The sequence below is a fragment of the Chenopodium quinoa genome, unplaced genomic scaffold, assembly GCF_001683475.1.
Source record: "Chenopodium quinoa cultivar QQ74 unplaced genomic scaffold, ASM168347v1, whole genome shotgun sequence".
NCBI classification, from domain to species: domain Eukaryota; kingdom Viridiplantae; phylum Streptophyta; class Magnoliopsida; order Caryophyllales; family Amaranthaceae; genus Chenopodium; species Chenopodium quinoa.
In genome coordinates, this window is record NW_018743920.1 from 8,002,624 (window position 1) to 8,019,610 (window position 16,987).

The 16,987-nt window shown below is 32.8% G+C and overlaps 4 protein-coding genes across 4 annotated transcripts; 2 read left to right on the forward strand and 2 right to left on the reverse strand.

The window, feature by feature from the left end:
* Positions 1-591: 591 nt before the first annotated feature.
* On the forward strand, positions 592-1,932 carry LOC110688382 (zinc transporter 1-like). The gene is made up of 2 exons (XM_021865122.1): positions 592-1,231; positions 1,447-1,932. Exons 1-2 carry the CDS (start codon positions 592-594, stop codon positions 1,836-1,838), a joined length of 1,032 nt encoding a protein of 343 aa, XP_021720814.1. The 3' UTR covers positions 1,839-1,932.
* Positions 1,933-2,037: 105 nt separating this feature from the next.
* On the reverse strand, positions 2,038-2,843 carry LOC110688384 (aluminum-activated malate transporter 7-like). Its single transcript, XM_021865124.1, has one exon. The coding sequence runs from the start codon at positions 2,806-2,808 to the stop codon at positions 2,320-2,322; it is 489 nt and encodes a 162-aa protein (XP_021720816.1). The 5' UTR covers positions 2,809-2,843; the 3' UTR covers positions 2,038-2,319.
* A 3,874-nt stretch (positions 2,844-6,717) lies between these two features.
* LOC110688601 (aluminum-activated malate transporter 2-like) lies at positions 6,718-7,542 on the reverse strand. Its single transcript, XM_021865366.1, has 2 exons — positions 7,251-7,542; positions 6,718-6,875 (listed from the first exon to the last, which is right to left on the reverse strand). Exons 1-2 carry the CDS (start codon positions 7,519-7,521, stop codon positions 6,718-6,720), a joined length of 429 nt encoding a protein of 142 aa, XP_021721058.1. The 5' UTR covers positions 7,522-7,542.
* A 4,040-nt stretch (positions 7,543-11,582) lies between these two features.
* On the forward strand, positions 11,583-14,739 carry LOC110688385 (laccase-17-like). The gene is made up of 6 exons (XM_021865125.1): positions 11,583-11,783; positions 11,953-12,104; positions 12,233-12,477; positions 12,636-12,770; positions 12,857-13,840; positions 14,360-14,739. The coding sequence occupies exons 1-6, from the start codon at positions 11,676-11,678 to the stop codon at positions 14,488-14,490; spliced, it is 1,755 nt and encodes a 584-aa protein (XP_021720817.1). The 5' UTR covers positions 11,583-11,675; the 3' UTR covers positions 14,491-14,739.
* The last annotated feature ends 2,248 nt before the right edge of the window (positions 14,740-16,987 follow it).

Sequence of the window (16,987 nt, forward strand, 5' to 3'; positions counted from 1 at the left end):
AAACGCTTCAAAGTCAAACTGTGTCATGGCAACCATGTCACAGACTCTCCGTCCTCATATCTGTCATTGTTTTCATCAAAGGGTGAGGTTACTGTATGACATAATTTTATTTTTAGCTTTTTAATATATACAAGTATATATTTTTGAAATCAGAAATTGAAATTATGTTTAGGATTAGATGAGTCTTTTTCAGGTAGTTGATGGTGGACTAGCATAGCAATTATGGGAACAAAAACAGCATGACTCATGCCTTTCTTGACTGGTTTGATTAAGTCTTCCTTTAATATATCAGAAAATATTTGAACATTGGTCTTACATAATTTAGACTACAAAATAATGTAAGTCTAAATTACATAAAATATTCTCCCAAACCCAGCCTAATTATGATATTGACAAATTGTTAATCTACAAATTGTGTAGTACAATTTTTGTAAAGTCAATGCAGTACTACAAATATGAAGGTCGAATGACCTCCACACAAGTTAAGCCTGAGTTTAATTGATGAATAAATAGGCATTACTAAATCAAGTTTTGTAGACTTCTAGCCATTGAGAGGGACAAAGGGGTGGAATAAGGAGCTGCATACATACAATGACTTCCATCTCTTCTCTCAAATCGACTTCTTTTGTTATTGCTGTAACACTCATTCTTTCGATTCAATTTATTTTGATCGATGCTCATGGTGGTATTAGTCATGATCACGAAGATAGTCCAGTCAGTCATGACGAATCTAGTAGTACTCCCAAGAATGTCGATTCAAGGAAGCTTGTCATAGTTAAAATATGGTGTTTAGTCATATTTCTTGTTAGCACCTTTGTATTTGGAGTCTCCCCCTACTTCTTACGATGGAACGAGAACTTTCTCGTTCTTGGGACTCAGTTTGCTGGAGGAGTCTTCCTTGGAACAGCGATGATGCATTTCTTAAGTGATTCCTCTTCTGTTTTTTCGAACCTAACATCCCTTGAATATCCATTTGCTTTCATGTTGGCTTGTGCTGGATACGTCCTTACCATGTTCGGGGATTACATAATTATGTACGTTGCCAAGAAAAGCGCAGGGAAAAAGAGGGTGGCAGTAGAAGAACATAGAGATGAGGAGCAGCCAGAGAAAGACGAAGCGATGGAGCACAGCCCGATCTTCATAAGAACTACATCAATTGGGAACTCTGTTCTTCTCATAGTTGCTCTTTGTTTTCACTCTATTTTTGAGGGCATTGCTGTTGGAATTGCAGGTAACCAACTTACTAACTTTAACCTAATTCAATATTTAATTTTCCCGCCTCTAAGTTTGTGTTGTTTTTGTTATAAAATTCAATTCCTAAACAATTCCCAATGTAGGAAATATATAGAATGCTTATAGCAGTTATACTTAGTTCTTAAGACTGCGTATATCATAACCGTTAAATTATATTCTCACTAGAAAGACAAAATTATTTTGGGGGTACAGATAATGAAGGAGATGCATGGAAGAACTTATGGACTATAGCCCTGCACAAAGTTTTCGCGGCCATTGCAATGGGGATTGCCCTCTTAAGAATGATCCCAAAGCGGCCATTTTTGGCAACCGTTGCTTACTCTTTTGCCTTTGCGATTTCAAGTCCTATCGGTATAGGAATTGGAATTGCCATTGATGCAACAACCGAAGGCCCTACAGCTGACTGGACTTACGCCATTTCCATGGGATTTGCTACCGGGATATTCATCTATGTTGCTATAAATCATCTCATTTCCAAAGGTTATAAGCCACATTCTCCCAGTTACTTTGACACCCCATTTTATAGATTCTTTGCTGTTCTTCTTGGAGTTGCTGTCATTGCAGTTGTGATGATATGGGATTAAGACCCATCACAATTGTAATTATTTTCATCCAAACCTTGTTCAGTATTTGAGGTAATTAATACAAAATTTCCATAAAACTTTGTTCCTTTGTTGAGATGATTATATATTACCTTTTCGTATATATCTTTGCAAAATGAACTATAATTTGTTTGGAAGAATGATTTTATATTTTAACTTGTAATCTGTATAAATCAGAAGCATTAACTTTGTAAAGATGAATGCCAGCCTATACAGGACAATCACAGATTCACAACCTGTAGAGATTCCAATTAGTAAGATGTTATTTCATCTGTGTGCCATGTCTATATTATTTTCATCGTTGTTAGATATACAAGATTTTACTCGTGCAAATGCGTGGGATATAGGATGATCTCTGGGGGAGGGCGCCAGGCCCCAAGGTGTTACATGTACCAAATAATCAAAAATAAAAAAAATACAAGTGGTCAAACAAACTACTCTAAATGACTATAATGTTACTCAGTTACTCTGCATTTTGTTGAGCCATAGCCAAGGAAGGCGGATCCTGATCCGATATTGAAATTTTCGGTGAACAAAGTGGGGATAAATCCCCATCATGAATTATAATCAACTGATTATTACTAAGATAACTTCTGTTAATTGATCCTTGATTAGCCAATTTGGTTCTGTTGATTCCACACGCGACCCTACCTTCCATGACGGCGTTATTCTTGTCTTTAAATTTGGCTAGGGATGCAAGCTCTTGGACCGCCTTAGCAATCTCCTCGGTGCAAGCTACTACATCTGCTAGTATGGTGGCAACTGTGGCTGCTGGTGTTACATCTGAAAGATTGAGATTTTCCCATATGTTTGATGTTAACAAGGGACATAGATTTTGAGCTGCTTGTATGGCATTTTGGACGTGGTGATTAGCATTAGAAGGTTGGTTCATTCTCTTGATTGCCAACGATAGTTCCTTCAGGGCTTTTCCTGATTCTGTGCTCATCGTCATGCATGTTTCACGGAACTTGACCTTCACTTCTGTTGGCGCCTTTGCATGTTCATCCATCATAATTAAATGAAGTAAGCATACTATACAATACAATAGTATGTACTATGTACTTATGTAGCTAATGTAGGTCTAGTCTTAGCAAAAATTGACCCGATCTGACCTAACCCAACCTTCTATACATAGCACAACAATGTAGTTAAACCAATGCACTAACCTTACCAAGCCAAACCCAACAAAAGTTTAGTAACCTTGTAAGCCTAGTAAAATTTGGTACCAAAAAACACTTCAAGCCGTTAACGGACTAAATCAAACACTACTACCTAACTTGACTCGTTTGACATATCTAAGTTGTGCATAACAAGAATAACAAATATTCCCAATTGTATTCATTCTAATCTATACATATTGCCTTCAGTCCTTCACAATTTTATGGGTTGAACTTGGCCTATGATTTATGTGTATAACTGTCATAAAGCGATGGTATGTACTTACGCAGTGGCGATATGATATAAAGAGTGTAGAGTAGAATTTGTACCTGGATTTGAGTAAATAGGAAACTGTGGAGAACTTCAGCTCTACAAGCACATCGCCGAGCCAACTCACTTATATTCTGGTATTGTGTCCATGGATGATCATACTTAAAGTGTCTATGCCGAGGCTCCCACATTGCTAAATTAAGCTGCTTACATTATAACGGATATATGCCTTAGGTAAATTAAAGTATCAAACCAAAAAAAAAAAAAAAAAAAAATCACTGAAGAAAGGGAGAAAAACTAACCAAAGAATCTACGTTATTTTTGGAGTCGAGTACTTTTTTTAATCTATCTAGTGTGAGTTTATTGTTGTCCTTCGAGAATGCATCCGAAGAAGCTTTGAAGTATTCACCTCCGAATTCTGTCACCAATATGTGTTAGTTCTTGTGTTACAAATGTATGTCGTGGCTAGAATATATTTCGTATTACATCCCCAAGGATCAAGACTAGAGTAGTCAATTGAGGTACACGTACGTACATAGTTTATTTTTGTACAAGATTTCAAGTTATTAACATAACTATGATAAAACTAGATAAAGCTCGTGCAATGTATGGTTTGTTTGAATTTTATATAACAATTTTTTCTGTGTGTATTTATGTGCTAAAATTTGTTATATATTTAGATAAATTTCTAAATATCAAAATATAATATTTATATTTAATTAATTTAAACTTAAAAATCTCATTTGCCAATTTTGCTTAAGTAACATTTGAATTAATTAATTCTAAAAGAAATTAATAATCTCTTATTTAATTGGCTTCAACTAAAATTTATAATCCTACTTGGTGCGCTAAGAAAATTAAATCCTATATGGCTCTCTAAAAAGTCGGGAAAAAACTCCCCTTTATATATATATATATATGTGTGTGTGTGTGTGTGTATATATATATATATATGTGTGTATATATATATATGTGTGTATATATATACATATATATGTATATACATATATATATGTATATACATATATACATATATATATGTATATACATATATACATACATATATATATATATACATATATACATACATATATATATATATACATACATACATATATATATATATACATACATACATATATATATATATATATATACATACATACATATATATATATATATATATATATATATATATATATATATATATATATATATATATATATATATATATATATATATATATATATATACTAGTTTGGTGCCCCGTGCGATGCCCGGGTTGTTTAATTAAATTTTAAGATAAACTTTTTATCTATATACCAAGTTTTAAAATATATCATTGATACAAAATTAGTTAGAAATTGATGTGATTTTGTGACGATTTAAATTATGTAGTAGGCAGACTAATAATTATATTGGTGAAATGTTTCATTTAATAAATTATAAAAAAAATAGCAAAGTAAGCTTAAAATATTAGAAATTTCAAAACATTAGCCAAAAATAAAGTAAACAAAAAAAAATTGATCTAAGCTCGTCGGGTTGACCCGAACCCGAAATTTTGGGCTTGTGTGAACATTTCTTGACCCGTGACCTGAAGTGACTTGACCCGAAATGACCCATGACCCAACCAATTGACAGTTCTACATAAAGTAATAAAATCATATTAGATTATGAAGTATTTTATTTCAATCGATTAGGATATATTATAAATGAATGTTGTATCTCCAAAAAAAATTGCTAACAATTTATTTATTTGTACATGTGAAATTTAGCTATTTTATCGGAAATAAAACTCTGAACCAACAATTTTATCTTATAAATATATCAAAATAATTTGAAAATAAAATTTAAACTAACTTTTTTTATCCTACAAAATAAAATCTATTCTAGTTTTTTATCCTATTAAAAAATACAACATTTTTATTCATAAAAAAATATATCCAAATAAATCATTGATATCATACTAATATTTAATTGTTGCCTACGTGGCATGAGGCGAAAAACTGAAACACCTAGTGTCGTTTTCTTGTGCCCTGGCTAAAAGTTTAGCTTTATATATATATATATAGATCTTATTTTAAAGAACTTTTTAAAACGAATTTGATAATGGAAATAGAATTGAATTATAAGATATTTATTAAAAGTTATGATAAATTTTGTATAAATGAAATATTAGAATTCTACCGATAATAAAACTCTATACAACGATTTTATCTTAAAAATACTATCCAAAATTTGCTTACTTAGCATCATATGTGTCACAATAATACCTATTTATCTCCTACGTGTCGCGACACTTGGCGAAAAAGTGGAATGCCAAGTGTCGTTGTCTCGTGGCTTGGATGCAAGACCGGCTTTACCGGGCGATGCCCGAATTGTCCTAAACTTTTTAGCTTGAATGTTAAATACGATCATATAACCCCTATTGATAATGTCAAATATTTAGGCATACGATTATCTTATCGCTTATTTATATAATAATGTACATTTTCGTAGTTTTATTTGTAAATAGATATCTATGTTATTATTAACTTGATATTTTTTTTATTGCACTTAAATTATTTTTAATGAAATGAAAGTATATTTACCAAACTAAAATTATTTTTTCTGATTAAAACTTATTTTTACCGATTTTCTATTTTTTTATTAAAATATATTATAAATGAATCTCATTTTAAAGAACTTTATAAAAACGAATTTTATGATGGAAATAGTACTGACTTATAAGATATTTTAATAAAAGTTATAATTAATTTTGTATATATGAAATATTAGAAGTATATCGATAATAAAACACTATACAATATTTTTATCTTTAAAATCTATCCAAAGTTCGCTTACTTAGCACCCTATGTGTCACAATAATACCTATTTATCGCTTACGTGACTCGCTGGGCGAAAAACTAAAATGCCAAGTGACGATGTCTCGTGGCCTGGCTGCGAGACCGACTTTATATATTAGTGATATGATATGATATTAGATTGATGGAGTAGGATAGATATACATACGACGTATAATTGTATAATACCTTGAAAAAATTCGGCAAGGGTTTCAAGATTGGTGGCAGCAAGTGAGTGAAGATCAGAGCCAGCCCAGACAGGGCATATGACGACGCAAATAATCACAGCCGTAGAGGTTCCTATTAATATGGTGGTAATCCTTCTACTTGCCATGTCTAGAATCTCATCCGTTCGATACCCCGATACACATATTAAACTGAATGTCAATATGAATATCGATAGTCCATAATCAAATCTCGCCTTTATCTTTGGAAAAAATCGTATAAATGTCATTACTCCGGCTGCACATCAAAATTACATACAAACTCATTACTATTAATGCAACTTATTTATTACTTCGTATTGCTTACCAAATGACCCCGGCTACTAATATAACGGTTTTTTGATGAACGTGTCATGATTTTGTAGTTTATTTACCTGTTAAAAAGACGGAAAGTCCAAGGAAAAGAGGCTCTAGCTTAGGCAGTTTCTCCTCAGGAAGACTGGATAATTTGTGAGCTCCAACTGCTGAAAATCCCCCTAGAACTGTTGCAACCACTCTATTCACCCCTTTCCCTAGCGTTGCACCTATATATACATGATACTAGTCATCATGATACACGAATTAATAAGTACATAATAATCTGTTAAAGGACGACCAACTCAATCAAATAAAATCATTGGTTGTGGAGTTATGAGATTATTGGGTTTGTGCAGTGCTATCAAGTTGCATTGCTTACCTAGTACACTCCGCAAGGTACAACGTAATTTATTAAAGGACGACCAACTCAACCAAAAACTTAATTTGATGGTTGAGGGGTCTAGGAATATGTTATATACACAATCAAACAATCACATTCTAGAAAATGCAACTCCCTAACTACGTATTAATTGTCTAATAAGTACATGTCTAACAAATGATCACTAAGCTATAGTACAAGTAATAATATGTTTAACACTTACCAACAGAGAACTCGAAGACAACCACCACGGTGAGAACGGCCCACATTGCATCGACACCCAAGCCGTTGTAGAAAGGATCAAAGTAGTAGAAGAGTGAGATCAATGTGATGGCAAACCCAACTTTGATGGAGTGAACAATTCTCCTAGAATCATCTTTAGCAAGTTGCTTAGTTAACTTCGAAATATCACCAACATTAGTCTTAAAATGTTCAAACTTAGCATTAAAACAATTTCTTATGTGACTTGATGTTTCTTGGTTAGGGCTCTCCATTAATTATTTAATTAGATTCTTATGCCTCTCTTACTTAGAATCAATAAATATAAATATATAATAGTTGGGAATACTATCTAATGAAGAGAGATTATAAGTAAGTGAGGTGTTAACTTAGATAAGATAGAATTTTATATGGGGTAGGGAAGAACTAGTGACAGCTTTTATTGGAGTGACAAATTTTATTTGGGGCGGGTAGTTCTAGTAGTATGAGCTTTTTGAGGAAAAAGGAACCAAAAGGAATACATTATAAATTGTTTCCACCCTTATTGTTGGCAAAAGTGTTTTTTCGTTAAATTAGTTTTCAATTTTTAAATTTATTTTATTACAAAAATTAATAAAAAAAATACTAGTTCTAGTACGGAGTATATTATCCTGCCGATCTATTAGACCATAATTTATTGGAATGTGTTGGAACAAAGTTGTTTTAAGTGTGAATTTATGAAAATGGTAAACTCCCATATTGGTGGGAAGTGAGAGTGTTGCTTGGTTTATATAGGTATGTGTCTTCTAAAGGGGTGTGGCCCTTGGGCTACCCACATTTTGTGGAGAGGAAGGACTTACCTACCAAACCAATGTAACACACGCGCACCGAGCCGAATCGGGCCGGGTTGGATTGGATTTCTTAAACTGCTTATATTTTTGAACAAGGATTAATTCCTTGATTTTGTAACAGATTTCATAATCAATCCTTAACCATTACTGTTTTCATTTTTGCCCGTTTTTTTTATTTCACTGTTCTGTAACGGTTATCCGTTTTGCAACAGCTAATTAACGTGAATTAAGCCCTTAATTACGTCCGTTAATTGCTTGCTGAAACCGACCAGATACATTCTGCTAAACCGTCCACATTCGTTTTTCAGCCAATATAAATAGCTGCTCTCCCTCACTGATTTTAACACAAAAAAAAAAAAAAAATTCAGAAACTATTCTTCATAATTCACAAAACGTTTTACAGTTTACATTTTTCAGAAATAATTTCCACAAACCCTTTCTGAAATAATTCGAGCATTGTTCCTAGTTTTGGTGTTTCGTTGTCCGGTGGTTCTGTGCAAATCCATCGGTATATCTTTTGTTACGAGAGACTGTTTTATCCTGGGGAGCATCCGGTTGTTGTACGAGCTGCTTGCACAAATTAAAGGGCAGTACCGTGAATGTTCTAAAGAGAGCGACATAGTCCGCGACTCAGTCTTTTTCCCGGTAACATTGTTCTGTTTTTATTGTTTACAGCAGTTCAGTTGTTAACAGAATGTCCCAAGGAAAATAAATCTTATTGCTTAAAATCTTCATCATAAAGGATTTAATACGTGTACCATAGTTATGAAGGTACGTTTGACTATGAGTTCAACTTAAATTATCTCAGAAATGATTAGATCCTATCGTATTTCCTTAATTAATTATCTCAGAAATGATTAGATCAGATCATATTAGATTAAATTAACTCAAATCACAACATTTTGCAATTTAGTAATCATTGGAAGTATGAAAATGTCATATTTGAAAAGTATATATTGGTAGGGTATATAAATCAACCTAGGGCTTCAACCATTAGCTTAAGCTTTTGGTTTAATTGGTTCACTAATATGGTATTCAAGCAAACGTGACACAAAGGTCAAAGGGCTTCAATTTAACATATATTAACACAAATCTATCTCCTTTGATACTTTTAACTTATGAAGCTTGATTAGACCAGATTAGGCTAAATCATGCATAATACAAGCTTTTGCTTGCCCATAGGGCCATTACTTAGTTAGCCAATAGTCTTTTGTTTACTTAGTATAAAGTATATATACTACGTACATACAAAGCAACTATATTACACCTACTCCATCATCCTAGAACATTTTTGAAGCTTTTTAACTAAGAAATCTTTTTTGGTTTCCTTAATAATAAACAAAAATGAAGGGATTGATAATATTCTAGATATACTCGGCCAATACTCGATAAAATCGTCATTTTCACGTCCCATGTGAATGCATGCATGCATAAAAATACAGTATATAGTAAGAACGAACACTTAGGTTTTGATAGACGGTCTAATTAATCTCCTTTGAGTACAGTACAAACCAAGCGTAAATTCAGAGTGCCAAACAAGGTGCGAAGTTGTTGCAACTACAAACTACAATTACATTTATTCAAGATATCAGTGTTATTGTACAATATTTTAATTACTTTGAATATCATATTGCATTATTTGAGCTCCAAATTTACGGAGTTGTTATATTTAGCAAACACGAGAAAAAGTAATGAAAATAAAAAAACACAAAATAAACACCCTCAATTCAAGTTAGGTATATTTGAGTTGAGTATGCAATAACACATAGTTTAAATATAGTTGAGATAATAATAAGATTTATAACTCAACTAGCCTTTTGGCCCGTACAATGCACGGGTTATTCATTCATATAAAATTGCATTTAGAGATGAGTGAGGAAATATCAATAAGTCATTATGGAGTATAATATGTAATTGGAAACATGATTAAAGAAATTAAAATTTTGGAACTTTAATTGAAAAAGAGGCTTAAATAGAAGGATGGGGGGCTAAAATTAAAGAGAGAATAGGAAAAAGTTGAATTGAGGAGGAGAGATGAAGATGAAGGGATGAAGTGTGCATGGAAGATGATGTATAAGTTTAATGAAAGAATTAAACAAAGATAGTGTAATAAAAAATTAATAATGTAAGAAGACATGTGGCACTTTGGTTAGAGAAGAAGATAGAGAAGTGTAATAGGATGGGGACATGTGTCTTTCTTGGTTAGAGTTTTTATATACTAAGTATAGATTAGTCCTGAAACCATTATCTATACTCCAATCCGTAATAATACTTACTTTGTATGAGTATTTTTTATGGCTACTTCTATTCAGTACTAATAAATTAATAATCTATTTTCCAACAATTATAATCACAAATATAAAACTCAATTTTATACTCCGTAATAATTACGAGTTCTGAAGTAATAACCAACACGGATACTAAGTAATAAAAAAAGGACATCTAAAATTTTATGTTTAAAATTTTCCCCTCCAAAAATAAAATTACATGCTCTTAGAAACTTTTATGTAATCTTCCTAGTTTTTTTTTGCATAAAGTAGTACCGAGTATAATTATTCTCCGTACTATATATGAAGGTTTTTTTTTATTATTATTTTTTTTTTATTTTTAATTTCAAATATGAAATAATAATTCTTTTTCTTATGATTAGTATACCGAGCTTGACTATTCATTTCCCAAAAAAAAAAAAAGAAGAAAGCGAAGTTTAATGTGCATTAATTCTTACTGGTGGAATTAATTTGACATAAAAAAATCAGTTGACAAGAACAGTTAGTAATCTTTTATCATCTTTATCTTGCTTGAAAGAAAGGCAGATAAAATGTCCTCCTCATGCCGTGTCATGTGTTCGATCAATCTTTAACTCCTTAAAGCTCCGTTTACATTCAAATATATATTTTCCTATTTGAACAATATCTGATTCACGCTAATTTTACCAAATTTGCGCACCCCACAAATATAATGATCATGTAAAGGGATGGTTTAATTGCTAGAATGATGTAATAATATTCATTAAGCTAAGATTACTTATGTTAATTATGATATTAAGTTATTTTAGTGTTGATCTAATCCATACAAGTCATATTGGCATATTCACATATAGAAATAGGGACGGATCAAATTCGGGTTTGATTTTGGTTAAAAATATCAAAATAGAACCTTAATATCAACACAATAAAACATTTAGATGGTTTATGTTTAATTCATATATATTGGATCTAAAATTCTCGATAACTTTAAGTTGGGTTAGAATCAAAATATTAAGTAATTGGGTCAAAAATTGCCAGCTCTAATATCATTTGTGCTCTTATAAAATTTATTACATGAAGAATTGAAGGTTATAAACATCTTCGGAATGATAATATAATAGGGTCAAATATCCATGTAAAATTGTCTTGTATAGCACTCTATAGTGATCGAGAGGGACTTTAATTCAAAAGCCTGATTTTAATTTACTCAACCTTGGCACAAACTCCTCACCTTGTGACTTCTATATAAACTACTGTTTTAAACTCTAACTTAGGCTCTCTTCACTTCCACAACAACGTATCAACAAGTATCATAAAGATCGAGATCGAAATCGAGTTCGGGATAGAAGATCTATGGGGGCTTCCACTCTTTCCTTACCGGCATTTGCTGCGGCCATTTTTCTTTTCCTGGCCAACAATGTTTGGCATTGTCATGGAATAACTAGGCATTATACGTTTGATGTATGTGTCCCCTCTTTTATGTACCAATTATATTAATTGCTATGATCATGCATCATTATAATTTTGTCTTATATCAACCTCTTTAGTTAATAATTTGATCATATTGTATGATTGAATTGATTAATAACATATATTATAAAGTTATTAACTTTATATTATGACTTTGTAGGTAAGATTGCAAAATGTAACACACTTGTGCAAGACAAAGACCATGCTCACTGTCAATGGCAAGTTCCCTGGGCCTCCAATTGTTGCTAGAGAAGGCGATCAAGTTGTCGTTGAAGTTGTTAACCATGTCCAAAATAATGTCTCCATCCACTGGTACGATTTGTCAAATATAAGGCCAGCTAGCCACAAGTTAATTTGAACAATAATTATAAATTATGTGCAATTAATAATAATTTGCACTAATTGTTGTTTGCATAATGATGATGAAATTTCATGTATAGGCATGGAATCCGACAGATAGGGAGTCAGTGGGCGGATGGTCCGGCCTACGTAACACAGTGTCCAATTCAAAGTAATCACAGTTACGTGTACAACTTCACAATCAAAGGACAAAGAGGGACTCTTTTTTGGCATGCCCACATCTCATGGCTTAGGGCTACTCTATATGGACCTATGATCATCCTCCCTAAGAAACACGAACCATATCCATTCCCTAAGCCCCATGAGGAGAAAACCATCATCCTTGGTATATATCGCGCTCAAATCTTTTACTCATTTAGTTAAACATAAGAGCACAAACCCTTATTTTTTACTCATTTAGTTAAACATAAGAGCACAAACCCTTATTTTATGCACACTTGTATGATACTAATCACGTTGCGTGGTGCACGAAAAAATGTGTAGGAGAGTGGTGGTACAATGACACTGAAGCAGTTATTCGTCAAGCTCTTCAGAGTGGAGGAGGCCCTAACGTGTCTGATGCTTATACGTTCAATGGATATCCAGGGCCATTGTACAATTCATGTACAGGGGCTAGAGGTGCTTAATTTGATATGCCTAATAACATTTTGCTTTCCTTAATTATAAGAACCAACCTTTATAATTTCAATTTTGCTGTTTATTAGGTTTGGAAGATACATACAAGCTAAAGGTCAAGCCAGGGAAAACTTACCTCTTGCGTTTGATCAATGCTGCACTCAACGACGATTTGTTCTTCAGTATAGCCAACCACACCATGACATTGGTTGAAGCCGATGCACTCTACCTTAAGCCATTTGAAACTGACATTCTTCTCATCACACCAGGCCAAACAACCAATGTTCTCCTTAAAACCAAGCCTATTCCAAGCCACGCTTCTTACCTAATGGCGATTAGCCCCTACTTTACCGGCAGTGGCACATTTGACAACACAACCGCGGCAGCCATACTAGAGTACGAAATGCCACCAAAGCCCTCATCCATTCACAAGATCATTAACGTTACATCCAAAGATCTCCCTCGTCTACCTTCAATCAATGACACTTCATTTGTAGCCAATTTTAGTAACAAGTTTCGAAGTTTGAACAATGCTAAATATCCCGTTGATGTTCCACAAAAAGTTGATAAAAACTTCTTCTTCACAGTAGGACTTGGAACTAGCCCTTGCCCTAAGAACCAAACATGCCAAGGGCCTAATAACAACACTAAATTCGCGGCCACAGTTAACAACATCTCTATGGCTCTTCCATCAACTGCCATGCTTCAATCCCACTTCTTTGGCCAAAATGATGGGGTTTACAAGACCAATTTCCCTCAATTCCCTCTCAAAGAGTTTAACTACACCGGCACGCCCCCGAACAACACCAATGTGATGAATGCTACTGAAACTGTTGTGATCCCTTATAACACAAGTGTTGAGGTTGTTATGCAGGACACTAGCATTGTTAGTGCTGAGAGTCACCCTCTTCACCTTCATGGCTACAATTTCTATGTTGTCGGTCAAGGTTATGGTAACTTTAACCCTAGAAAAGATCCTGCCAACTATAATCTTGTTGATCCTGTTGAAAGGAACACGGTGGCCGTGCCTTCTGGTGGTTGGGTCGCTATTCGATTTAGAGCTGATAATCCAGGTTAGTGTAACACATTCCAATATAATTGGTTATAGTCATTTTAGGTTATGTTCTCTCAATCGAAATTACGAAAATTAACTCTTATATATCGGTTTTATTCAGTAAAAATCAGTATTCGACTATTCACTAATTAAACACGGGTGTAGGCATCATAGGTCTTAACGAGGTACATACATAGGTAGAGAAGTTGATTTTATAATCACAATGATGTACGGAGTAATATAAACTCAATTAGATAGCTAGAAAATTCTCTTTAATTAATTAGCTAGCATACAAATTAGTAAATGTGGCTAATATTCAACCAATTAATAATTGAAAACCATATGACAACTAAACAAGTGTCCACATTAACCTAAGTTTTAATATAAAGCAATGAACATGTACTATCAAGATATCATTTTCTTGTAGATTTCATGCTTAATAAAATAAATAAAATGGTCACAAAATAAAAGATGATAATATAATTAATATTATGATTAAGAAATAATGAAGATCTTACTATATCCGGTTATGAAACAGGGGTATGGTTCATGCATTGCCATTTTGAGGTGCACATCAGTTGGGGTCTAAGGATGGCTTGGATTGTCCTCGACGGCAAGCTACCCAATCAGAAGCTGCCACCTCCGCCCGCCGACCTTCCGAAATGCTAACTGATCGATCACACCGTAGCCTGGCCTTCTGCCATTTTGATTGTTAAAAAGAGGAATTGAATTTATTTGAATTTCAGCTTTCGTTTGTTATGGGATTTTGCTTGAGTGAGGATTGAAAGTTGTAAAAGCCAGCTGAGGAGTTTAATTAATTATTTGTAAATGTAGAATAATAAAGGCGGCTTTGTAACATTTGATTTTCCTAAGTTTTACTTTCAATAATAAGAAAAAAGGCGTTTGATTTCAGTCTAAGACCTCTAATTAATTAATCAAGACTTATTCTTGATTGACAAATTCTCCAATCTCCATGATCTACATTACTACGTAGCCAATCATTGACTTTCATATGTATGTTTTAGGTTAACTTGGTCTCTTGAAAAATTTAATTTTAGTATAGGGTCTCCCAAACATACGTTAAAAGATGATATGCACAACTTACTCTATTAGTCTATTTTAAAGTCAAAATATATAATCAAAGTGATTGTATATACAAATACAAGTAAGTTATTAATGTATTATGGTATAATGATGGAAAGATTATTTGGAAAAAATAAGCTAACAAGATTTTTGACTACAAATGTTCATTTATATCACAAGTACTTGTATTTTTTTTTTTTTTTTTTTTTTAAATTATGAACTGAGCCCATAAATTTGGGCTGCAATTTGGCTTCACATTAAGACCACTGCCCAGTCCAACTCGAAATTTTTATCATTTTTAAGAAAATCCATGGCCCTCTTTTTTACAGCATTCCGTAGCCATTACAAAAGGAATCAGTATCAGCCTCAGCCTCAGCCATTAGCATTAGTTACGGAGTACTATGATATTATTTATTTATTTTTGAATAAAGTACTATGATATTATTATATATATATTTTTTTTGGAACTTTAATACTCCGTAATTTATTTTAGCCACATTAGGATTTTTTTTTTTCCTGGCAGAATAACAACACGGGCAATACAAATTACATTGCAAATGAGGGTGGGGAAATTTGAACCTGCAACCTATTACGGCAGATCTGCAGATCCCCAATCTTAACCATTAGGTTAAGATCTCATTACTTCATTAGTAATTACATTAGTTACTTTGATTAATTTTTTTCAACAGTTAAGAAAAAAGAGATACAAATTTTTATATGTGGTCGGGTTACTTATTCAGGGGTTACTCGGTTGGTCAGGGGTTACTCTCACACAAAAAAGCACTAACCGACTGAGTAAATTTAGAATAAGTAACCCCTGACCGACTGAGTAACCCCGACAAAAACGCGCTAACCGATTGAGTTGCCTCACAATAAGTAACCTTTGACCGACTAAGTAACCCTTATAAGTAGGCCCTGAATAAGTAACCCAGCCACATGGTGTGGCCAGCCACACAGAAAAAGCATCGAAAAAGAAAACATTAGGATACATTACTTTGCTAATTGGAAATAGATAGATTATTTTTAACATGGTAGGAGTACATTGCCCAAAATTTGTGAGACGAATGAATAAATCAAGCTAACAGAAGATGAAGTCAATCATAACAAAATCTAACAAACAATTAACTTCAACAAATCATTGTCTTGTCATTTACAGAAACGACTGGTAATGGAAGTTGACAGACAAGATAGAAGTTCATCAAGTTGCAGATCAGATAAACTTTACCAAATTTTAGGAGTTGTAGTGGGATTAGAGAGCTAATTTAAGGGGGTCAACAAATAACTTTATTCTAAATAAGCTCTAGCTACTACTTTTGGTTTTCTAGCTAGTTACTTCAACTTTCCCTAATTAAAATTGATTAGGCAAAAATTTTAGAGCTAATAAAGTTTAATTTGCTTATGTGCTGTAAATCTAAACTGTTATTAATGGACAAAAACTATATAAGAAGACATAGTTGTAACCTAGCTACTGCGTAATAGATATTGTCACAATATAATGACATTATAGTAATATTGTTGACGCGCAATTTACATGCATGCATGCACATAATAATTGTATGACAAGCTTATTGTGAGGGCCTTTAATAATCTAATTAATTAATTAATTATCCTTGAGTACAGTAGAAAGCAAGGTAGAGTGTCATACAAGGTGCATGGTTGGTGTAACTACAAACTACTACGGACTACTACTACTTGCGTTTGGGATTGATATATACTTCAACACTCTAATTAACAAGTCTATTTTCTATGAGAAAAAGCTCCAAATGATGTTTCTGTAGTCATACTTTTGTAAAAATTATGAAAATTTAATTTGTTAATGTTTTGAAAATATGTATAGAGTCGAAGCTAACAAGACCTCATGTGAGCATATTTTTCCTAATTAACGTATAAATTACACAATGCAGTCAAAAGAAAAATCATTTCTAATAAGTCTGACCAACAAAAAAACATAATTAAAAATCAACCAATTAAAAATGAATAATATAGTGGTAGTCATTTTAAGAAGGAATGCTATAGATTTTCAAAAATGAAAATAAAAATGTAGTGTTAATCGAATAACATCTCAACTAGTAATATCTATGGT